Source organism: Parasteatoda tepidariorum, chromosome 5 (genome assembly GCF_043381705.1).
Source record: "Parasteatoda tepidariorum isolate YZ-2023 chromosome 5, CAS_Ptep_4.0, whole genome shotgun sequence".
Classification (NCBI taxonomy): domain Eukaryota; kingdom Metazoa; phylum Arthropoda; class Arachnida; order Araneae; family Theridiidae; genus Parasteatoda; species Parasteatoda tepidariorum.
Window position 1 is genome coordinate 81985666 of NC_092208.1, and position 26740 is coordinate 82012405.

The 26740-nt window shown below is 27.7% G+C and overlaps 1 protein-coding gene and 1 non-coding gene across 2 annotated transcripts; one reads left to right on the forward strand and one right to left on the reverse strand.

Annotated features, from left to right (window-relative positions):
- Positions 1-3529: 3529 nt before the first annotated feature.
- Positions 3530-17229, reverse strand: LOC107442181 (mitochondrial S-adenosylmethionine carrier protein). Its single transcript, XM_016055674.4, has 9 exons — positions 17054-17229; positions 15668-15824; positions 13974-14083; positions 12791-12895; positions 10015-10107; positions 8497-8566; positions 7306-7370; positions 4943-5016; positions 3530-3822 (listed from the first exon to the last, which is right to left on the reverse strand). Exons 1-9 carry the CDS (start codon positions 17096-17098, stop codon positions 3720-3722), a joined length of 822 nt encoding a protein of 273 aa, XP_015911160.1. The 5' UTR covers positions 17099-17229; the 3' UTR covers positions 3530-3719.
- A 198-nt stretch (positions 17230-17427) lies between these two features.
- LOC107442180 (transcriptional regulator ATRX homolog) lies at positions 17428-19975 on the forward strand. The gene has a single exon (XR_011636746.1). It is a non-coding gene; the product is annotated as a transcriptional regulator ATRX homolog (transcript).
- The last annotated feature ends 6765 nt before the right edge of the window (positions 19976-26740 follow it).

Below are 26740 nucleotides of genomic sequence, written 5' to 3' on the forward strand. Positions count from 1 at the left end.
CCAGTGTCAGATTACACTTTAGGCCATGGCCTGGGGCCCCCAATAATTAAGTGCCCCCTTAAAATGGATTTTTTTTGAAAATAAATTTTAAAAAATTAAGAAAAACAATGATTTTTTTTTTAGAAAATCAATTTCAAATATATATTCAAATTTTTTCAAAATGGTATGATTATTTTTAGTTCTAATTTAACAAAATAAAGTAAAATTTAGTTTATTATTTTTTATTTTAAATATGCTTTCTTAAATGAAACGATATATATATACTTTTATATTTGAATAAATAAAAAATATACAAGAAAGAAAACGTAATCGGGCCCCAAAAATTTGAATGGCCTAGGGCCCCTAGTATGCTTAATCCGGCCCTGATAGCATTATATGCACTTGTAAACAAAAAATAGGATAGATAAAAAAAAAGTTAATTTAATTTGAAACTTACAATTCTATATAAAAAAAATAAACAAACCCAAAGGTAAAGCTTCTATCTAACAAATCAGATTATTCCAGATATAAAATCAGATTAGAATATCAAACCAGATTATCACTGATTCAAAACTAGAGCAGTAGCATTTTAAAATTTAGCATTTAAATATTTTTCTCCTCTTTTTTATTTTAAATATGCTTTTGTCCCTTGTGAATATATTTTATTGAATTAAATTATACCTATGTCCATTATGAAAACTTTATCTTCAAACTTAAGTATCTGCAGCTGTGTTATCAAAGTACTGTACTTGTCTGATGAAGTTGTTTTGTGTGTCAGATTTCAAAAGGAGAACAGATGATTCCTTTATCATTCATCAATGAAAATAGAAGGGAGAGAAAAAATTTACTTTTTCACTTTTTTATTTACTTTAAAAAAGAAAATTATTAAATTAACTCATTTTACTTAGCACTAGGTGGCAAAAAATGCCAATTTCAACAATACTCATTTGAAACCTAAGCATAGCAGTGCATACTAGTTTTTTAAATGTTTATATCAAGTCCTATTTGATTGAAATATATAAATTGAGCTCTCAATCTAATTTTAAATAAGTTTCAAGAAGAAAATATTTCTACGTGGATAAGGTTAAAGTATCTGTCAGCAGAAAGGGACGGCTAAAACATAGCATTCATTTTTGTACTTCTTCAAATGATGTTCAAGATTGCCACAAATCAGAAAGTGCTTAAACAGGATGCATAGCCAGATTTTTCCTCAAAAAAGCGCCTTTTAAGCACTCAAAAAATATTTTTAATCACTTTCCAAAGAAAATCATAATTAGGATCTATGCAGCAATAAAAAAAATTTCTATCGTTTAAAGTTCTTAATTTATAAATATGAAATCAATAAAATTCAAAAACATTTTCGAAAACTTTATGCAATCATGATAAAATAACTAGTTTCTGTGCTAGTAACTAGTGCAGAGAAAATTGTGAAAACCATGCATTTTTTGTAATTTAAAACGACAATAGAAATGGCAAAGAAAGAATGTCTTTTTAAAAGATAGAAAATTAAGCACTTTTTGCAAACCCCGAGTAAAAAAAAAGCACCTTTATGGGCTTTTAAAAAACGTAAATCAAACCTAAGCACTTTTTAAAGAAGATACACATCCTCCTGTTAAAGCTGCAAAGTTTGTCACAGAACTATTTATGTACCCATCTCAGTAGATAGCAATCTAAATCCCGATAAAAATGTATATGTTTTAATAATTTTTGTTTCATTACGTGTGCATCTACACATAATTCAATATTTTTTTTAACTAAGATTATTTTTTTAGCAATTTCATGTAACAAACTGAAATAATCATAATTTTAAAAAAATAGCAGCTAAGTATTGAGTATTTGTAAACTGTAGAGTATTTGTAGTTATTAGGTCTTGCTCAGAAAATCAGACATAATTCTGCACCAGGGCAGAATTGATGTTTTTCTAAATTTTGTCAAGGAAAATGCAAGAAACCTGAGTGATTTAGAGGTACTTATAATATAAAATAATTCAATATATTATCTTGTAGATTAGGCAACCAAAGAGAACTAAAATTGGAGTGTGATTAAAAACAAATTCGTCCCACCACTGTTTGATATACCTATAATTGATTAACATGTCTCTGGAACAAATTTATGGAATGGAAAGAGGTTTTGGGAGAAGTTTTGTCTCGGGCATTAAACTGTAATTCTTAGGGTGATTTCCTGACATATATATTTCCTACGTTGAAGTGCCTGCTGCATTGGCCATTTTATTTCAAAGAATTATTAATGTTGCTTAGGGATGGACAAACTGTCAAGTAATAAAAATTCCTAGCTCCTCCTGAGGTACACAGGGAGAGGACAGTCAGAAATGCCTAGAGTGTGATGGTGATAATTCTTGACAAGTGAATCTAAAAATTAGTTAATCTCTTGAGAGCAATTCATTTTTTTATTAACAATAAATTATCAACAAAAAACACACATTTACCACTGCATGACCTGTTATTTTCATGAGTTATCTCACTGTTTTTTCAAAAGAAAAAAAAAATTTAATTTTTACTTTAGAAAAGTTTTTTTATTTTTGTATAAAATTGGCTTTTTTTATTCAAAAATGGAATATCTTTGCTGAATGGTAATCATAATTTTGAAAGATAAATTTAAAAAAAAAATAAATAATTATAATAATAAATTCATAAAATAATTATTATAAATTTTGAAAGATAAATTTAATATATATGTATATGTATATTAACCCTTTTTTGCCTGAGCTTTTTTTAAATAAGTATTTTTTCTTAATTTTTATCGCATACACACTATGTTATTTATAAGGAACATCTTTAGAGTTCTCTTTAGTTTTCATAAAATCTAAAAAATTCTAAGGAGCTAAGTCTGTTGTTTCTTTTTATAATCATTGATTGATTACACACTGGAAGATGAAAAGCAGCTAGGTCATCATATAAGTAAAAGGTTTAATGCATGCAATAGTCAAGGTTTCCATGGGTCACGGAAAACCTGGAATTGTCAGGGAATTTTATTTTGGCTCTAAAAAGCAAAGGATTGTTAGGGAAAATTAAAATTTTCTACAAAAACCTGGAAAATTCCAATATTATTCCAGGAAAACAACCAGTTTCAGAACTGTCAGTAACCGTAGTTAGCTATTGAGATTGGAGTTAAAAAATTCTAATATCTATTAAAATTATTTGTTGTAAAATTCCAAATTTTAGTCGAGCTGACATGTTTCATCCTCATTCGATGATATTTTTTTGCTCGCAAAATCTAATATTTGGTATTACAAATTTTAAAAAAATCAAAGTTTTCTGATGAAAAATTGAATGGTATCGATAAAATAGTGTCTGGATTTTCACTGAAATGTACCCAATATGCCGGAAAAAAGTAGGGGAATTTTTTTCTGAAATTGAATGGGAACCCTGATAATTCACAAACTTATTTCTAATTAAATTCGCAATTAATACAATTGATTGATAATTTTTCTTCAATTATACGTAAATTCTTAATGCATTATATAAATATGTAACACAAAGCATGCAAATTTTTATAAGTTTAAATTTAGAATAAAACACTCATTAGTAAATAAATATGAATAATAAAAAATTTTATTTGTCACCTAAAATGATTGAACAATATGATAAATTATTTAACTATGTATACATTTCATGACATTGTCTAAACTTTCCATAATATTTGATAACACCACAAAGTAACTATTCTTTTCTTTGATCACATATGTTATAATTCATAGGAAACCTAATAGTCATTGACTATCATAAAGATGAGAATATTTCTTTTGACTTTTCATAAGCACCAAAGAATACTGCTCCTCCAATAGAAATCCACAATACTCGAGGGCATATTCCAGAGAATAATCTGAAAATATAATTTGTTACCTGGTATCTCTAAGCATTGATTACAAATGTAATAAAAGTTTATATTTTACATTTTTGAAATAAAATAGGAATTCTACATGGGAAGTTGAAGTCCAAGCTTTAGCGGAATTTAATCAAAGTGTAACAAAATTTCCATGTTCATAAAATAAATAGAGGGAGTTCAAATATTACTTAGCATGCTATGGGGAATTTTCAATCCTGCACATTTCTTTGTCATCAAAAATAAACAAATACTTACCTTATCCCATATCAATTTTTTTTTAATAATTGCATTCTACATAAACTCCAAACAAATATGGAACTCTTATTAGCTGGATTTACTTAAAATGAAACTTATAATTAAATTTAAATGAAATATTACAATTTATTTTGACTCGATAATTGTTATTTATCAGTAAATACAGTCTAGCTTTGATAATTTAACTAAAAATCAAAATTACATTAAAAATTTGATGCATTTCAGCAGCTAATTTCTAGATTCCCTTCAACTTCCTGTAACAGTGAATAAAATTATGAAGCCACCCACTACTAGTCCATGAGATTAGGAAGTATCTGGACCTGCAACTCTCGGTCCTCATACGCGATACCGCTCCTGAAGTTCTTCTCTCCCTTGCTCTGGAGACTCTAGATAACAGATTCCCAGAACCTGAATGGCTGCGGGTTTATACTGATGGCTCTTTTTCAAATAACCAACCTAATGCTGGAGCGGGTGTCTTTAGCGAACTGTTTTCTTTTTATGCCCCAATCGGAAGTTTCCAAACCGCATTTGATAAGGAAGTTTCAGCTATTTGCATGGCTCTTCAGCAGTTGGTTGTTCTTAGTTTTTTTTTTTTCTTTTTTTGTTCATGTCTTTTTTCCCCTTTATGTCAAGTTCTCTGCCATTGGAAATTAAAAAAAATTTCTAGATTCCTTTTCACATAATAAATTGGACATCAAGTTTTTTGTACAGATAATAACTATTACAAAAAGTACAAAAGATGGAAGATTTTTATTTAATATTATTTTCATAAATTTAAATTAGATAAAGATGATACGTAATTAGCATGACATTTATAAAACGATTAAAGGATAATGAATTTTAATCATGATATGAAACTCACCCACGAATTCCACTTTCAACCCATACATCCTGCATTACCAAAATTATACTGCCTTTAGCTGTATGGGTACCTTTCTAAAATAAAAATAAAAAATTATTCACTCAATATAAATATTTTATTATATCTAAATAATGAAATGTTAAAAGTGAATTATTAAACAATTCATTGATATGAAATGATAATAATAAGTCTAAATCATTTTGAGAATAAATAATTTTGATTCATTTACATTCCTAATGGTGAAAAATGATAATTAAATAAATTAAAAACTTCTGCAAAGAAACTTTTTAATACATTAGCGAAACCCTTTTCTTCTATGGCATTTAATCTAATCAAAAATAGTTGTTTTCAGACAATAAAGATTATTTGTTATTGAAATTTTCTTTAACCAGAAGCAGAACTAAATTTTAAATATAGTAGTAATTTCTACCGACAAAGCCATGAACGCTATTTAATAATGTTTACTTTGGTTAATAGTGAATGCACATTCATAAAATAATGCTCAATGAATAAAAAGTAATAATATTCCCATAAATTTTAGATGTGTCAACAGGCTAAAATTCAATAATTAAATGCTACAAATTCAATAAGCAAAAACATAAAACTCTTTTTAGTTTCAAAATTTTCATTCTAAAATATATTTTTAGGTTAAAAAGGCTAAGAGGCATTAAATTGTGCTTCCCAGACCCTAAGCTACTTAAACAGTTTCTTTCAAATCATTTCACAATCTGCAATATTTTAGTCTAGCTTTGCATGAATGATGGCAATCAATTTATCTTAATGTTATAAAAATATGCATCCTGTGAAACCTTCGATTGATATACACTTCATACATGGTTATACTTTGATTTCTATCCATTTATTTCATTTTATATATATTCTGATTTGATTTATATACATGTCAATCCTATTTAAAAATTACATATATAACAAACATTTCACAGAATTTTCTTATGTGCATAATTCTTAACTCTTAATGCATAATTTCTTAGTGCATAATTCTTAATTCTTAAATGGGTAAAATGTAGAAAAAACAAAGAATAAGACAAGAGAATGGAAAGAAAAAAAACATGGCAACAAAGCATGAAAAAATAAAAGAAGTATTCTAGAACTTGAACAAAAATTTAAGTTGAATATAAAAGTTGATCAGTTATATAATATGAATTTATAACAGAAAAAATTCTTTAAAGTTCTATAACCTTTTATAATTCAGAACTTCCTGAAATTGAATTGCTAAGAATAAATTTTAGCTACCGAAACAAACTTTTATTTTTTTTTATTGCACAAAATTTAAACTATGATTAACATTAGATCAATAAAAAAGAGTATAATTTTAATAAATAGGAATAACGTGAATAACAAAGGAAACTTAAATAGGATAACATCTTTGAAGAGGAATTCTTTTAATTAATAAAAAACTTTAACATTGATTAAGTTTTTATCATTCAGCCTAGAAAACACTTATTAGGCTGAAATTTAATTTTAACTGTGATAAACAATGAATAAGAAGAACAAAATAAATTTATGCCAAACCGAAATTTATATTAAAATCAGAGAGAGGAAAAATTCCAGAGAAAGGAATTTTCCAGGTTTTTTGTAAAACATTGCAACTTTCCCTACTTTTTAGAGTTACACTAAAATTTATAAACAGGAGTATAAACACAAGTATAAATTTATAAACAGGAGTATAAACACAAGTATAAATTTATAAGCAGAAACAATATTTTACACTAAAATTAAAACAATTTAAAAACTCATTATGTCATAAAGTTACGTTCTAGAGTCACATAGCCATCATATATCTTACTTCTGCTAAAAAATTGAGTTTAGAAAAAAGTATTTCATGCAAATTAATTTTATAATTTTAATATATATATAAGAATATTTAACCAGGTTGAAGCAGAATTTTTAGAAAAATAAAATATCAGATGTTAAATTTTTTCCTCAACCTCACTTGCCACTAACATGAAAGTTTAAGCCTTGTTATTATTTTCCTGGTTCGTAACTGGAATTTCCAGATTTTCGTTTTAAAAAACTCCATATTCTTTTACAGTTCTCTAAATTTTTTGGCGAAATTAAATTCTCTGACTATTCAGGGTTTTCTCCTTTTAGACCCCTTAAAAAAAGTTAATAAGAATTAAAAGCTCATGTGTAAATTTAAAAGTAAGATTATCATGATTAGGAGTGAAATGATTATAAGAGAGTATACTTTGAACTAAAGGAATTTTTTATGTATTAAAATGTTTCTCTGAAAAATATTTACAAGATCCTAATTAAAATTTCTACAAATGCAATTATCTTATTATTATTATTAAAATATTTTTTAACCATTTATAATTGTGAGTACTGAAACAAATGCATACTTTGGCAAGCATTATTCTTGTCTTAACAACATCTAATGGTGTGGTCATGGCTGCTGCTACAGAGCCTAAAAATTAAAGATACACATTATTTACAATTCACAAAAAGATAAAAATACAACATAAATTTTTATAATTTTTTTTAAAGTATTTATTATGATAAAATAATATTTTATGCAAAACTATTCTGGCAGTTAGAAACTAGGAATTTTTTTTTAATCGAATAACAAACATTTTACCCTCTTGTTCAACACACATGTCATATTTTTACTTTTTTGCACAGCAAACCAGTTCTTTCCATGTTATAAAACAAAAAAAACAGTGAGTAAGAAGAAATATTCTTTTAAATTTGACAACAAAAATAATTATTAAAGATTTGGAATATCAAAAACAGTAATGATAATGAAAATATGAACAATAATGAGAAAAAAAGATGAAAATCATTCTTTTTATATTATGAAATTCAACTTTGTTTTTCTCTTTCTTTAAGATGACCTAAAACAGTTCTCAAAATACGAGTTAAAAGTACCATAGTTTAAATTTCTTTATATGGTATCATATTAATAAGAAAACAAAGTTTTAGTTATAATCATTCAAACTTTTCATAATTTACAGGATTTCCTTTTAATAAAATGTTCCCAGGATTCAAAAATTCTAATTTAAAATTATTAAATACAAATAATTTATAATGAATGTAAATTAATTATGTTTCAACAATTTAATTTTTTCTGATTTATTTTATTAAAAAAAATCATATTAATTCAAAAGGACCTTAAGTAACAATACCATTATTGCAACTTTCCTAGAAGCTAACATATTTTAAATATTGATGTTATAATGCAGCATTTTTTTTATTAACTTGGTAATTTTTTGAAAAAATAAGGTAACCAATATCAAATTTCTGCCAAATAGAGTTTAACTTTTAATCTAGCAGAATACAATAATAATAAAAATTAATCAAAACCAGTTTTTTTTTAAAAATCAAAGGTTTGACAACAGTATAGAGAAAATAAATGTGTCATATACAAAAACATTATTACCGTACTTAGATTTGAATAAAAGTGATCATTATTATTGAAGACAATTAGTTTAATTCTCTCATATTGGCTAATAATTCCTTCCAGTATCCAGTATATATGGTATGTATTATATTATTATACCATTTAAATAGAAAAAAACAATATTTATTTTTACCAGCAATGGCACCACAAAAGGAAGATTGCCATGGTTTAACAGGATATTTTTGTCTTGCTGACCATTCAACCTAAAAATAAAAATTCAAAAGTAATACAATAATTAAAACTTCGTGAAAATAGTTTAAATCTAATTTTATTGTAAATATACAAAGTATCTAAGTTAGAGAAAAACATCAAAAATGGAAAAATTCATCACTTTACCATTGCAAATAAAAAAAAGGAGTAGAAAAATCAAGAATGATAATAAGTAAAACAATATTATATATGAAACATTTTCCTTTTTAAAAAAAAAATTTATTTATTGCTAATATTTTTTTTAAATTTGTTTCTTAGCATATTGTTAATACATCCATTAGTAAATAAAAACAAAAAATTAAATTAAACTTGATCATTCTTTTTCTGTTGAACAAGTAAGCTATTATTAAATAAAGAGAATTTACGTGCCTAAACTTGATATTGATGATAAATTATATATGTGCCATCTAATGCCCAGAATTTTTTACTTTTAAATGAAAAAACTTCTTTTACAGATTTAACATGTTATTACATATAATAAAAGATGCTAAATGCTAACTATGTTGCATTTTAAACCTTGATGATTACAGATAAAAATTTAATGTTCTAAACAGTGAAAATAAGTTTAGTTACAAAAGTTATTTTACCTTAAAAGAAATTAAATGACACTTACTAAGATTTGCAACAGCATCATAAAATATATATAATACTATGACTATGAATATGACTATGAATATATACTATGAATAAACTGAAAATATATATAATACTATGAGCAGTTACTTTCTTTTTTAAAGAAATTTAAGTGAAAATAACTTCTTTAACAGAATTAACAAGACAATGAATTCTGTTCTTCCTTTTTTTTATAGAATAAAGAGAAAATAATACACTAACAAAGATTCATGACTGAACAACTCTGACACACATGCACTAAAATAAGCATGATAAATGAATATTTTATTAACTTAATTAAATTTTTAAGTGTTCAAGTATCTTGCTTTTTATGATATTTAATATTCATTTCGACAACTCTAGTTCTTTAAAAGATAAAGTAAATTCATTTTAGCATCTGATTCCAATGGTTCTCATTTTAAGTAAAATCCATATAATATGTTTCTACTGAATTACAATGACAGAACAGAGTTGCTAACTTTAAATGGTTACAGATATTGAAGCAGTGAAAAGTGTCTAAAGTCTTTCATAATTATTGTAATTTTCATGAAAACTTATATCTTTTCATTAAGTAAAATAAATATTACAACTATATAAACTAATTATGATCAATATTTTAAATAATAACTGCATAACAAAATTAAAAACTACTCAAAAAACAATGTCATTTTCAGTTTTGTATCAAATAAACTAGGGAAAGTTGTACATTTTAAAATAATATTTTGAAAAGTTAGATCAGCACTTTCAATTATTGTAATAATTTACATAAAAATTAGCACATTATTTATTAAATTTACAATAATTAATAACAAACTTTGGAAAATCTTACTTTAAGTTTTTCCCATATGGGAAACTGAATGAGTGAAAAGGGAATTTCTCTGAACACAGTACTAGAGTAGCCTCTATATAGTCCTTTAATTCCCTAAAAATACAAGAATAATTTTTTTAAAAAAAATTATAATAACTGCCAAACAAAATTAAAGACTTTAACTTCAAAAGCAGTCTTATTTTAACTCCTTGCCTAGTGCTGGCATATATACATGATTTGCTAAGCCAATTTTTAAATTTCCCCTGGTGTATATATACGCCTTTCTGAAGTACGCAATGTTCTTTGCTATGCACTGCTATCGGTAAAACTACTCCCATAGCTTTGGAGCACAATAAAGCCTTTGAGACTATTTTCAAAGAATTTCAGAAGAATTCAAATAGCCTTGCCTCTTCTTTTTCTCCAATATGCCCCAAACTATGCAAGTCTCTGTGAGAATTTGTGGTGCAGAAGGGGGGCGTGAATCTCGAAACTTTCCTCACCAGGAAAGAGATTAATTTTGTGTCAAATAAACTAGGAAACATTTTTAAAAAGAATTTCAGATAAAATCACTGATTTTCTATCTATGGTCATTCATCAATTGTTTGTTGTCAAATCTGTAACTAAACACAAACTAACTAAACTTTAGCCTTCTTCCACTCTAAAAAAACTATAAGTGTCATGCATTGTTGCAGTTCTTTCTAATCCCTCAAATGATCTACTTATGGCTGTTTTTTGAAAACTATGTCATTTCATGAAATAACACTTTTTGGGCGAATAATATGCTATTTTTTTAACTGTTGCAAGTTTGTAACGATTATTCATGATCGCTGTATTAAGTTTAGCAAGCGTTTTTCACATAAATAAGAAAAAAGGTTAAAAAAAAGTCCATTTGCAGAAAAACCTCAACTTTATGAAAATGAAAAGCTGCAATCTAATGCTGCCTAACTTGAGATTATAAAAATTTGCAAAAATTGAGAATTATTCATCAATTTTAATAATTATAAGTCATATTTTAGTCATTTTTTTAATATTTAAGCTATTGTCCATGCAATTTCTGATGGAAAAAGAGTATATATTGTTTAAGATTATAGCTTTACTTTGATTTTAAGTTACTTTTTTTATTTTGCTTGGTAAAAGATCTTCAAAAGACATTCTTCAATTACATGCAACCATAAATATAGATACCTCTAAAAGAAGAAGGGATTCTGAAAACTTAGACTCAGAAGATAAAACTTAGGAATTTTAAACTATCTATAGGTAATGTCTTACTCTTGATACCGGTTCTAAAAATTTCTGCTCTTGTTCACATGAGAAGCTCAAGTGTTCACCGGAAAAACGTGTAATACAATGTCCTTTAGTACTTCCATTAAACTCAGATCACCGAGACATATGAACACTATGATTTAATCAGTTTAAATGTGAGTTAGATATTTCCCTATTTAGAAGCTTGCAAACACGAAATAAAACATGGCATAATCTTTATTTCCTATAGTTAAAGTAAAAACGCAAAAAAATAAATTATTCAAACTGCATAAAATGTTGCTTAGAACTTTTTTTATTCAATTAGCTCTTCAGTTGTTATGGAAAGAAATAACAATTAAAAATAACTTAAGTAAAGTACCATGAAATGTATCCATATTATTAAAATGAATTGTATTATGGGCAGCATGGGGGATTGTGCGTATTTGTCTACTTAATAATTAGAAATCTGAAAAAAGTCCCCTCGAAATATTTGTGACAATTAATATAAATCATACACTTTCTCCAATTTCAATTTTGCAAATTTAACAAACAAACTAAAAAATTGGAAAAAAAATAATAATTTTGCAGACAATTATCAGACGGAAATTCTTTTTTTTTCAGGTGGTAAAAATTTTGAGAATTATTGTAATTGTGTTATTTTCAATTTCATATCCTTCAAAATTTAAACGTCTGAGACACACCAATGGAATTGTTCTTCTTATTAATTACAATCAGAAATAGCAAAAATGACAGATTATATTAATGAGAAACCATTGAATATAGATTACCTGATTGAAAACTACATTCGCTTCAAAAATATACAAATAAGATGGATAAAACAGGTGAGATGTTTCAAGCGCTTCAAAAATAGACACCTATTTTCCAGAGTTACCAGGCGTGAACAACCCTTCACTTCCAGCAAGTCTTGAAAAAGAGCGCCTACTTTTGAATAGCTTGATACCGTCGACTATTATTTCCTATTTGTATATTTTTGAAGCGGTTGAAAATTTTAATCAGGTAATATTTTACTTCCGCAGTTTATTGGGATTATTTATTTAAAATGGTAATATACAGTAGAGAACCATTTATCCGGTATCCAGATAACCGGGAAACCAGAAAACCGGGAAAAATTTTGCTCGATTTTCCCGCCATTTTAATCTAGAACGAAAAAAGCGGAAATTGGACTCCTCCTTGAAGTTGAGTAGAGGAAAAAATGTAAGGAAGGGGAAAAATTTTTTTCCCCGTTTTCCCAGAGAAACGTCATTTCCTCCGTGACCTTGAAGGCAGGGAAGGGAGAAATGCTTTATTTTTTTCTTTAGGCCGTCAATCAAACTCTAGGGTGTGGCATGCTGATTTCGTTTTCTGCCTGATTTACGAGGGGGGTGGGGAAAATGCATTGCAAGCATATCAGTGAACAGNCTATTATTTCCTATTTGTATATTTTTGAGGCGGTTGAAAATTTTAATCAGGTAACATTTTATTTCCGCAGTTTATTGGGATTATTTATTTAAAATTGCAATATATTTTTAAACAAAAAATTTAAAAGACAACTTACTTCAGATTTTAAAGTAGCTTTCAAAATAGCCCAGCTTGAGAGATTTAAGTTAATTTGAGATCGCTGCTTCACAACTTCAGTGGGGACACGCACAATGCAAGATGCCTGTATAATAAAATATCTCTCAATATAATTACAAAAAGATTAAAAATATAATTTTAAGCAGAGTTTATGCAAAATAATTAGCAACATTAAATATAGTTACAAAACTAGACATAAAATATATTTTCTTCGAAAAACTATTCCAACATGAATTTGATTTTTTACCCTTAAAATAAAAGCAAACATGAGAGAAAATGAAGAGGTATATTTTTGTCAACAGATACATTTTTACAATAGTTCAGTGATAATAGTACATTAAGACATAAATTATAGAAAAATATGAGGTAAGAATATGCATAGATTTTTTTGTAATGGTAGCAAGTTACTAATCGTTGTAATTTGCAAAATTCTCATTTTTCTAAATATTTTTCAGTAGATCATTAGAGATTATAATTTTTTTAATAATGTTTAGATATTACTCACTGCTGTTTATAAGATTTATATTATATCATAGTATATATATTTAACATATAATTATTTTTAATAAGTTAATTATCATCTTTACCAATATTATATGCTAATCAGTTAAAGTCTTCTTAATTGCATGGCAAGTGAGTTATCTAACAAATTAATCTGTCAGGCAACAGACATCAAACATCATGTTTGATGGGCAAATGCACCTCACTTCGTATTAACTAATGATACATTTTGTCAAATACTACTTCATGAAATAAAAAAAGTATATAACTTATATACATGTAATAATAGTTTACCAAAAGTTTTTTTGCTTTCAATAATTTACTGTAAGACAATAGAAGTAACATATCGCTAATAGATCAAAACATGTCAGAAAATAAAGCATTTAAAAAAAATATTAAAATGATTTTAGAATAATGAAATGATCCTCTAACAAACATAGTTTTTAATTGAGCAAGATTAAATTTTAACACAAAAATATTAATATAATTAAGAAATATTTAGATGGCAACACTAGCTTAGTTGGTAAGACTCAAATAGATGGGATACTAAAGAAAAATGTTAAAAAGAAATAAATGTAAATTTAAACACAGTTACAACATTTCTATAATTTAAAAAAAAAATGAATAAATATACAATAAAAAATATTAAAGCAACCTCATACCACTTCACCACAAGAGGCAGCAAACATATGCACAAAACTATTCTTACTACTTGCTCCTAAATGATGACATAAACATTTCATGGCATCATAGGTACAAAAGAAAACAGCAGCTGTAAAATAGTAAATTATGTAAACATTTTTTGCCAACAAATCTATGTTTAGTTATTATCGTGACAACAATAATTTCCTAGATGCAATTTAAAATTCATAAATATCACTATTTAATAAGAAATTGTAAAACTAGATACCACTGAACCTATAAAATAATCAAATATCACTTGTTATTAAATTAAGCACCGAAATTAATTGATACAGAAGAGAAAGATTCAATTTTGAAATAAATTACTACCGAGCTTTCAAATAATATTGCCAAACTACAAACATGATTATTATGTTTAATAAAAACATTTCAAGCAAGAAATTGTTAAAGTAAAAGTATATTATAACAAATCTATAATCGAGGTTTAATAAATATAAGAAAATTTAACAATGTAGTAGTAAAATTATTATAAGAAATAATTATAATACAGGGCTCGAAATTAATGATGGTTTGTTGGGAACAGTAAGAGATGCAACTCATCATGGTTAATGGAGTGTAAAGAGATTATATGCTAACTTGGTTTTATGCTTTGTTCTGTGCTTCTGACACAAAATAGTATACTTCATGACAATTGAGAAAAATACACATCTGCATATTGAATTTTGCTTGAACTTTACTTTTAATATTAAATCTAATGATCTACTTATGGTAAATATGTAACATTTAATCTATTTATTAAAATGCAATGACAAATTTTTGATTTATATAGCAGGGTGCATAGCCAAATTATTCAACAAAAAATAAGCACCTTTTAAGTACTTTTCGAGCACTCAAAAAATATTTTTAAGCACTTTAAAAAAAAAAGATAGTTAGGCAGGGTCAGAAAGTTTTTGACAAGTGACAGTTTTATCTCGTCTTAACTGTCACGTCAAAGAACCTTTTGGCACTGTTTTTGACAATGGTCAAAAATCAGGAAATTTTAAATCTTGTAAAGCGAATGACATTTTCATACGCTACGAACTGACAATACGCCGAAATAGATTAAGGTTAAATTAAGTGTTAAAACGTTGAATAGAATAATGTGAACTGTGTCTTTGTGCATAATTCGAAGTGAAAATCAACATAGTAAAGGAAAAATCCTATTTTGAAAGAGGGATAACTAAGCACTTTTTAAAAACACCCAATAAAAAAAGCACCCTTAAGGGCTTTTAAAAAATGAAAATAAGCACCTTTAAGCACTTTTTAAAAAACCTAAGCACTCTGTATAAAGTATCATTTACTTTTTTTAATTGGTTTACAAAAATTTTAATTCAATTCCTTTAATTTATTTTGTTTCATAAATATGCAACCATTTTTTATAATCTAATGACTTGGGAAAATGTCAAGGAACTAGTGAAATATTTTAGTTACTAGTTATTTAGATTAATGACTACATTTTCTTTATTTCTATTCTTGTAATAGATGTTAGATTAATTAACTTTGGACATCATTAGGTTACTCATTATTACTCCGAATTATAAAAACAAATTTCTTTAGACAAAGAATGCATAATAGTGGAAACTTCCAAATTAATGTACTTTGCATTTAATTATCACATCTGTTGACATGATCACATCAAAAATATTAATTCAAAAAACCCTTTAGATTAACTAACATCCTGGTGAAGATCCAACAGCAACTGAGCCGATTCCTGCATAAATGCCACGAAAACCACCAGACTTCCAAAAACCATTAGAGCTCTGTAGGCGCGTTTTAATTGTGTCTAGAGGATAAAGTGATAAATCTACAGATAAACCGGCCACTGCTCCAGCCTAAAAAAAACAGCAGACAATTATTGCTGATGAAATATGCAAGCCACTTTTTTTTAACAAATGAGATATATGCAATATGGCAACAAAAAAAGTATAGTATTGCATTTCAAGAGATGGTAAAAAAAATTTAAAACTACGATCTATTCTAATCATTTAAATGTGAGTTTAATTGGCATAAAAAAAAACTAAAACAAATATTTATATTGAAAGCTAATAAGAGAATCTAAGCTTAATCTAAACCATGGGGACATATCCCCATGGTTTAGATTAAGCTTTAAACCAGGTCCTAAAAAGTATGTGAAAAATGTTCTATTAATTTTGAGACAACCATTGATCTTTTCAGGAATAGAATTTTAGGAAAAATAAGTTAAAAATATATCTTTTATTTAAAGAACTCGTCACCTAATATAGGCATTTACTATGCTGTACTTAAGTAGCTAATTATAAGACCTCAATTGAGATCTTTTTTGTTGTTCATTTACATTGCACTAGAGCTGCACAATGGGCTATTGGCGACGGTCTGGGAAACATCCCTGAGGATGATCCGAAGACATGCCATCACAATTTAGATCCTCTGCAGAGGGGATGGCACCCCCGCTTCGGTAGCCCGACGACCTGCATGCGAAGTCGAACATTTTACGCTAGAACAGTTTAACGAGGACCAATACCGCACACCCTCAGTCCCTATGCAGGCTGATCCAAGTGGACACCCACCCGCACTCTGACCGTAGCCAGTGATGCTTGACTTCGGTGATCTGCTGGGAAAAGTGTCTTAACGATCAGTCCACTACGGGACTAATTGAGACCTATTTTTAACATTGCATCACTATTACAAATACATCAGTGTGTCCGAATGTATATCGGATAAACAAATATTTCTTATTAGATTGCCCTTAGATGCTATACATTATTTATTCATTAAAAATTTTAAAGAGCACGATTAGTCTATTCAAACTCTCTTACAAGACTGAAAGTCTTAAAACAAATAAACTAGATATTTACAGTAGTTAACTTAAATTTTCAGGAGTTTTTGAAATATTACTTCTATTTCATAATATAAAAATTGCTGTAATTAAATAAATGCTTTAAAAACTTGTTCATATTTTTTAAATGTCCCAAAACTATATTTTCTATTTCCTAATTTCTCAATATTCTTTCTTATGAAAGCATTCACGTGTTTCTTAAATTTTTGTTAAAAACACTTCCAAAAAATAGTACTTAATATTAACCATTAATGTAGAAACAAAAGGATGTCTCTGTTTTTTGGTTTGCATTTTGCTGAAAACTTCAATATTTTGAAGGGGGGAAAAGAAAGAAAAGCATAATAATTTTTATTAAAAAAATTATAGCATGTTTCATCACATCTTCGTATTCTGCCGAAAACAAAAGTAAATGTTTGTAAACAAGGCTAATATTTCCAAGTTGTTTCACTTCTCTTCACTAATTCAGTTTAACATATAATTTATATAAAAAAATTTTACTGGATTAGTTCATGCAGAAAACATTTATGTATTTACAACAGATATCTAAAACGCAAACCTTTTATATTCTTAATTATGTAAAAATTTCATTTTTGTAATGAATATTTTGTAAAATTAATTTGGCATCACTAAACATGCCGCTTTCTAAAAACCGGTAAGCTCTGGTTTTTAGCGTTCCCGCCATTGTACAGTAACAAATTTGAGAAAGCGAATTATATTTCCTAAAATTTTAGTACAAAGTTTAATTTATTTTATTTCAAAAGTTTATCTTAGTTGAATAGTTTTATTTCCCTCGCAAATATGCGTACTAAAAAAGGTGCTCGTAGTAAACTGGGCAAAGCATCAGAAGCCGAAGCTGAGAAAGATGTCAACCAAAAAGAAGCTCTCTCCGATGTTGAAGATGATGTCAATTCTGGATCAGATACGAATGAGAAGAAAAAGAAAGTCTCTAATGATGTAGCTAAGGATGAAAAAAATGTGAAATCTGAAAGTGATGAAGAATCAGCTGATGAAAAGAAAGCAAAGAAGCCTGAAACCAAAGCGAATGCCAAGAGAGGTCGTCAAAAGAAGAGTGCAAAAGCTGAGGAAGTTTCGGAGGATGAGGATTCTGACAAAGAGGATGAAGGTAAGGCAGCAAAGAAGCCTAAGAAAGAATCTGAGGATGAAGAAGTGGATTCAGAGGAAGATGCCAAACCTAAGAAGGGTAAAAAACAAGCTAAACCCAAGAAGAAGGCTGCAGAACCACCCAAATCTCCTGTTCGTCGCGGAGGACGAGTTAAGAAAGCCGTCAAATACACCGATGATACCTCTGACGAAGATGAAAAAAAGAAAGGCAAGCGGGGTCGTAAAGCTAAAGATACTGATTCGGAAGATTTTGAAGAAGATTCTGAGCCTGAAGTTAAGAAAGTGAGTAAGCCAAAGCGGAAAGCTAAGGAACCTGTCAAGTCCAAAGCCGCCAAATCAAAAAAACCTCCCAAGTCTCCTGTGAGGCAGAGTGGTCGACAAAAGTCAGCAACCAAATATGCCGAAGACTCCGATTCTGAAGTCATGGAAGTGTCAGATTCTGAGAAAGAAGTGAAGAAGTTGCCTCCAAAGAAGGCTGCCCAGAATGGAGTGAAAGAAAAATCGTCCAAACCACCGAAGAAGAAGCAGGCCTCTGAATCAGAGGAGGAAGAAGATGATGATGAAGAGGAAGAAGAAACTAGTAGCAAGAAGGTGAAGGATTCTGAGGATGACATGAAAGATTGCAGTGTTGTCTTGCAGCATTGCAATTCCTGACAAGTTTATCGTCGCAATGCTGTAGCTTTAAAAGAGGCTTTGTGTAAAGTTTTTGTAAATCTGGATGTAAAGATAAATCCGGAAAAGCCTCTTCGTGGTAGTTTTGAATGTGTTTTAATAAAAGGAAAGGACCAAATTACATTGTGGAGTGGTTTAAAATTGGGTCCTCCTCGAAAACTTAAGTTTCCCGATCATGAAGAAATTATCAAGCGTCTGAGTGCTAAGATATAATTTTATCTTTACTGTTCATTTTATTTAGTCGTTCGATGACAATTTGTGTTTTTACTCTCATTTTTTCAATATATGTAAAAGCTTGATTTTAATGTGTTTAAGGAAGCCTTTATTCAGTATTCATAAATGTTAAAAATGAAAAATGTACAGCTAAATGTGATAAAGATGGTTGTGAGAAAGCCAGATCAACTGGCTTGTATTTAAAGACCCGACTCTAATTTAAACTGTTCTTTTAAATATATGCAGTGTTAACGAAATGGTAAACAATAACTATTGGCATTGCATTTTTTTATGATTTGTTGACAAATATTGCAGAGAGATAAAGAAATCTTTTAAATCCCACATATTTAATCTATTACCGGTCCTATTAACACATAATTTTTTTTCCTCATTAATATAAATATGTTTATTTTAGGCCTAAAAAGATCTATTTTGTGATTTTAAAAAGGATCATTATATCAAAATTTTTCAAATGTACAAATAAAGCATGTAGCTCTTTATTTTGAAAGTGCAATAATTAGATTAAAATAGTTACACTATTCATCTTAACTATCCAAATTTAAGCTTAGTTAATTTTAACTTTACCAAATAACATATTTATCTTCACATCATAAAGAAACTATGCTTTACATTAGAAATCAACCTTTTGTGTAATTTGTTGAATAAGGATAAGCGCATTTTAAACTTTTGAAATTATAGTGATGTATGCTGTAAAATTTGTGCTACGTTAGGGCTATATACCTAACTTTCTATTATAGTTCCTTCATATTAGTAAGATTTATTTCAAATCATCTGAACTTTAAAGTTGAATTTTAATCATAGTCACATTTTTAAACACGGTTTTACCAGTTTCAGACCATAAAGATGTTAATTGATTTATTTTTACTAAATATTTTTTATATTTGTACTTATTTTTAGTGTATCTATTACTTTCTATTGTCTACTTTAGTATTTAGTATGTATTTGTTTACCTGAAGGAATTATGATTGGGAGTTGACAAATTGTTTTCGCCTCTCTCTTGATGTTACACTGAATGGTGAATTATTATTTATGTAATACTATTGTGGATATAGATAATTAAGATTGTGAACATATCTGTGTATTTTCATAATGTCATTTGAAGAAGGTTCATTTTAAGTCAATAAACTAGCATTTGCTTTACGCTCTCCGAATATTTCTTTTGAATATTTGCAAACTTATAATTATATCAACTATTTTAAAAATTCAGTTTACACTTATACCTTACAAATTATGCTTACAGCTATTTCAAAACTAATTCTGCAACATCATATGCAGAGCATTTGTTTTCATTATTTATAATATCTAAGAAAAGAAAGATCTGCTTTTTTTTTATATATATAAACACTTGATTTGAGATAAATAACGATTGTTGATTGGTTTAAACTGATAGGTTTAATTTTATATTAATAGTTTTAGTTTGAATCGAACCAATCTATTTTTATCTAAATAAATATATAATTTTTAAATGTTTAGATATAACATTCTTTTAAATATGTTTAAATAAATTGATGAGTGTGAAAATGTTCTAAGAAGGCTTAATTTAACAAACAGCATCACCAGATTAATTTTCTAATCACTTAAGATAAGTTGACATTCAGTTATATAATGTAATTATTGATCACGTTAAAATAAAAAGTTATGTTCTTTTTATGAATTTTTTTTTTTAATATTTTCAAAATAAAATTTTCATATTTTATAATCAGGGTTGGGGTTTTGGACCTCCTAAACTGGTTTTGGACAGGACACGTTGGTTTTACTGTCTTAAAGTGTCCAAAACCTTGAACTTTGGTAAAAGGAAAAATTCTATAGGTGTAACCATTGTACACATAATAATTACATGTATCAATAAATATTTGATATTTTTTATACAATTTACTATAACTTATTAAAAGAAAATAATATAATATAATAGGAAAAGGTTTATAATTTTTGAAGCTCCACAATTCATTGAACAACAAAAGTGAATACCTAATCCTTTAAATATAAATATGCTTTTAATACTGATAAATAATATTTTTGCATAAGGATAAATATGGCAATATTAAAAAATAAGAATTTTTCTTTAAAAAAAATACTAAAATTATTCAAAAATTATCCTTTTATTTCTCACAATTTTTTTTCTTTCTAAATTTTATAATCTGCATCACAGGATGATAAAAAAGACATCTTTTTTAAAAAAAATTGTTTTTAAATATAAATATATTAGTTTAAATTGAAAATACAAAATAACTGAAAAATGTATTCACAGTTTTGAAGGGCATAACATCAGTTTCAGTTACTGACACTGGTGATGTATCACCACTATGCTAAAAGAATTGAACATGAATGAAATAAAAGTATTCTTGAATAGTACAATAGATAAATAAACCTGTTTATGACAAACCAAGCACTTAGTCCCTAATATTTTAACCTGTATGGCAAGGCCAAACTTCAGTTATGTACTATTGAATGAGAGGACCAATTGAACTTGATTACTGATTAATCTTCCTTTGTTTAAATTGAAGAGTCAAACAATATTAATAAAACATTATACTTTTAAAAACAAATATTCTCTGGTATATTTAATTATCAATATGTTATTAGTTCTATGTTTATTTTACCTCTTGAATATTGTTCAGATAAAATTGTGACATAATTAGAGTAAAGGGGTTTTGGACAGGACGGTTTAAGCCATGGATTAAACCATTCTGTCCTAAACCTTGCCAACCCTGTTTATAATAGTTCTAACAAAAATATTCAGAATGTTTTAAATCACTTAGATTTTTTTTTTTTAAATATTATTAAAAGTCTAATTTCAGTGATAATGATGGTATTTTACTAAGAAATGAAAGGGATATGCAAGTAAATTATTAAATTTCTAAATAAATGAAACACAAAGTATGTAGGCAAGAGTGGCATTAATCTCTTATATTATAATTTTCCATTAAATGTATGTAAAATAGCTTGCAGCCAGAAAGCATATTTACCTTAGTCCAAAGTAACTTGTAAATTTTTTTTTACTGCAATGTTTTCTGATCTAAACTAATTTGATCTTCATTAGATATCAAACAAATAGTATCCCAATTATTAGTAAGTGGAACTTGAAAAGTGTAATTAAGATTTTATTTATTCAATGATTACTTTTTAATTTAATAGTAATTTTAACCATTTGAGTAGGAAATATTAACTAATTTAGCTGTAATAATGTTGAGTATTGAAAAAAAAAATCATAATTTTTGCCAATCCTGGAATTCAACTAATTTATTGTTGCATTATGTTAATAACCAAATTGCAGGCCTTGTAGAAAAACCAGAACATTTATTGGTACAGTATACATGTGTGCTGAAGAAGAAATCGAGCAAATTTTTTGGCGCATTATACATGTGGGTTAAAGAAAAGAAACCTGCACATTTTTTATACAGTATACATGTACTAATTTACTTTAAAAGAAAACAGACAGCAAAATAATATATATGTATATTTGATTCCAAAGTTACTTTTCTAAAAAAAAAAGTTTTGACCATTTTTCCAGTAGAATTCTGTTAATAAGCAATTCATAGCAGTTTGAGTATCAGTTATTAGGAAATTTTATTGGTTGGTACTGTTGCATTAAAAATAATCAGTATCAATTATTTATTATTCTTTCATACCAATATTTATTAAAAAAGTTGCAATTAAGTTCATTAATTTTTCAATCGTGGTGTGTAGCCTTTTTAAAAAGTGCTTATTTTTGTTTTTTAAAAGCCTTTGAAGATACTTTTTTTTTTATTGGGTGTGTTTAAAAAGTGCTTAATTTTCCTTTTTCAAAATTGAGGGTTTCTTTCTTCACCATGTGGATTTTCGCCACATATTATTCAAAAGCTATTTAACATTTTCACAATTCCTTGTAACATGATGTATTCCGTTCGACTGTAGCATATTAAAGCACCAATCATTTTACATGTTTGATGTGGCGGTCCACATGTACGTATACTGAGCAGGGTTTGGTGAGATTCTTGCTCTCTCTGCTGCATTTTGCAAGAAATTCTCAATTTCCTTCTTCATTTTCCACCCTTCAGAAATTGAACCGAAAAATCACTCTATCTTTTTATGGTGGCTAATATAATTAAGAAAATAATTTTGTCAGAAACTAGTTATTTTATCATGATCATGTAAAGTCTTAAAAAATTATTTTGCTAATGTATATAGTGCTTATAAATATTTTTTTAGTGCTTAAAAGGTGCTTTTTTTTAAAAAAGATTTGAGTACGCACCCTGTCAAAAAATTGCTTTAAAGTGGGATTTCAATAATTTTGAAAAGAAATCACTGTAATTATGCATTTTAGCATTTGTATTCGAAAGAAATTTTATTTATGAACTATTAATTCAAACAAAGATATTAAATGGAAAATCCAAATCTTTCGATTATTCAAGCTGATTATTTTAGGAACTACATTAGTATTCATAGAAAATGAGATGTTCTTGACACATACAAATCAGAAATATCCGGGCAAGAAGCTAAAAATAAAGGTCAAATTACAATGAAATATTTTTCATCAGGAAAATAAGAAATTTCAAGACAGCTACACCCTCTGATATTATTAAACTTAAGCGTCTATTTTGTTAAAATAAATCAAAGTAGTTTATACTTCATTTGTTATTAAACCATTGGTATTAAGACTTTTACATGCAATCTGTCATTTCTGCATCTTTTCATCAATTTATTATTAAGCAATTATTAATATAAAATATGTGATATATTACCTTAAATATGTTAAAATTTGTATTGATTCAATGGATTTAAGAAATGTATGTTTCATAAAATGTAATTAAATACTATTATAAATTATATACAACTAAATAATGATATTAATTAAATAATACTAGCATTTTTATATTACACACAAGCAAGGACGGATCACTCTTTTAACTTACATTACTAAAATAAAATTTAAATGTTGAGTGCTTATTGTATGTTAAATTTAGTTCTAAAGTATCATAAAAGCATACTTATTGTATTTAGTTCCTCTTCTTTTTTTTATTATTTTGTTAATGTATTTAAAAAAAAAAAGAGAGGATATTTTTGAATTGTTAAATGAAAACATTAATTACTAGTTAAAAGCCAAATTCCGCGGAATGGTTTGGTTAATTTCAATTACGGGCTTAAAATATTTTTCCACATTTTTTTTTTATAGAAAAAACTCAGTTTTTTCCAAGCCTGTTAAATAAGTTTTGATTTGTAATGATATATGTTTTATAACAATGTACTGACTGTTGTATTTTATAATTCTCTTTCACTATTATAAAAAAATCAGTTAAAATGAAGAATATGCTGCAATTGACGCTAAATATTTGAACCAGGTTTAAAAATAACCTTTAGTTTTTGTTACTAATTAGATTAATATTTGCCAACTATTTTATGAATTTTTAATTTATGGAAAAAATTATGCCACAGGGAACAGAGAAACTGAAATGTTCAATAGTTCTGCAGTCTTGACTGTCAACTATCAAATTCAAAGCTTGCTCCATTTTCTGCGTGTCAGAATTCTTAACTTTTATCCCTAGGCTGGATTTTATTTTTGATATCAAAATGAAAAGCATTAAGAATTGGATGGAAAACTGGTTAAAAAGTTATGCTAAAAGTCAATGTATGTGGTGTTTTTTTTTTCAGTATTCTATTTAAAATACTGTTGTATATAAATATCAAAGTTCATAGTTATCATGATTTTCTTGATAAAAAATATTTTGGCTTGATTCTTGATCGACCAAAATAGGTGACTATTCAACACCTGTTATAAAATAAAATATAATAAATCGTGAGAAATACGACTCAATTAAAATTTATGACTGGACCGACTTAGTATTTTGCTGTTTAAAATTACAGATTGAATTGGCGTAAAAATTTCAATTACAATTCAAAATTAATAAATTGAAAAAAATATTTTTTACGTGGAATTATCTTTAAATAAGCTAATTTTATAATTGCGTACAAAAATGTTTTGATTCATTAACAAAAATTTACGAGATCGTGAAGTGTATATTCGGAGAAAGTACATTTTTTTCAGTTGAATTATTTTTGATGTGGGTGTTTTCAGGTGTTGTTGTTGTAGTTCATTTACGTCGCCCTAGAGCTGCACAATGGGCTATTGACGACGGTCTGGGAAACATCCCTGAGGATGATCCGAAGACATGNGGAATTTTTTCTAGTTGTGCATAAATTTTTTATTGTTTGAGTAGAATATTTAATTGATAACACTGTAGAATATCTTATGATGGATGTGCATATATTGTTTATTTATTCAGATATCACTTTTATATTTTTTCTTTGTTAATATTTGAATCATGATAAATTTTTTATCAGAACAAATATGTCTATGTCATATTAATTGTTTTTCGTATATTAAAAATTATTGCTTATTTTCAAAATTATCTTAGCCCCCCTGTCGGGGCATTGCTGACCCCCTGTCGGGCTAAGTCTAGCGCTTTACGGTAGCACAGTTTAACGAGGACCAATACCGCACACCCTCGGTCCCTACGCAGACTGATCCAAGTGGTCACCCACCCGCACACTGACCGCAGCCAGTGATGCTTGACTTCGGTGATCTGCTGGGAACCATGTCTTAACGACCAGTCCACTGCGGGACAGGGGTGTTTTCAGAAATTTTAACTTTCATTTTTTTTTCAGATGAGATCATTTTCAAATGTGTCTTGCAAAGCCAAAATTATAAAAAAAATCACCAAGTTTTCGTTATTTTGTTACCAAATATGATACCACAACCTATGCAGAAACGTCCTCTTATTTTAAACAAAATTCAATTTTTTAATTAATATTTTTAAACATGCGCATGTTTTAATGTTAAATACCTGTGCGTACAGGTAATTTTTAGAAAATATGACTTCCTTTCTTCCATATGGAGCCAGTTTCAAATGCATCTTGAGATGTATTAAGTCCATTCCACATATGTCAGTGCAATCTATGCTTCAGAAATTACTTATTTAAAACTAAATTTAATTCTTAAAAAAGAAGAAAAAAAATTATTACTAACGTGAAAACAAGTTGCGATAAATGCAGTAGGGGGAGGTGAGATAAGATTTACGGCAACCATGGTAACGGATAAAGGAAAAATGTGGAGAGTGGGGAAATTGCTTAATCTTGATACGCCTATTCTATTTACTAAGAATATAACCCTTCTGATTAAGTAATGGGAGATAGTTAAACAGATCTAAGTCAGTGAATAAAATCTGAATTTGGCCTTCTGACTATTATTTATCAAAAATCACATGAAAACAGCTATAAATATTCAGTATGTTTTTTCCGATTTAAAGACAATGAGAGCTATTTTATCAATGACTGAATTTTAAAAAATTTGATTAGAAAAGTTTTAATGTTTATCCCACCGATTTTACTACGTAGTTTCTAATTGCTTGATTGAAGGTTCAAGTGATCATCAAATGCAGATGCTATTTTCAGCAATTATATTTTAAATTAGTAAAGCAGGTGTCCCATCAAGTTTAAAATATGCTTAGTCTTATTTTCTGTAGATGGCATTGTAGGGATAAAATCGGTGCCTTCCAGTCGCAAATCGGGTGGTACAAAATTACAGGATTGGTACATAAAAGCTGAACACCACAGGTTTTACGGAATGAAGTTTACTGCGGGCCTCTGAACCAAAAGTCCGATGGTGTGTGAATGGGTCTTCCCTGTAAAACGGGCTGTGACGTATGTATGTTGTCTCTGGATTATCCCCAGGGATGTTTCCCAGACCGTCGCCAATTGCCCATTGTGCAGATCTAGTACGACGTAAATAAGAAGTACAAGTTTCTGCATGTCTGGTATTTTGGTAGTTTAAAACACATTCCATTGAAACATACCGAAAATTAGTTCGTTACATTTAAAATTGATCAATAATGTAAAAGGAATATTTCGTATGAAATGAAACTTATTGGT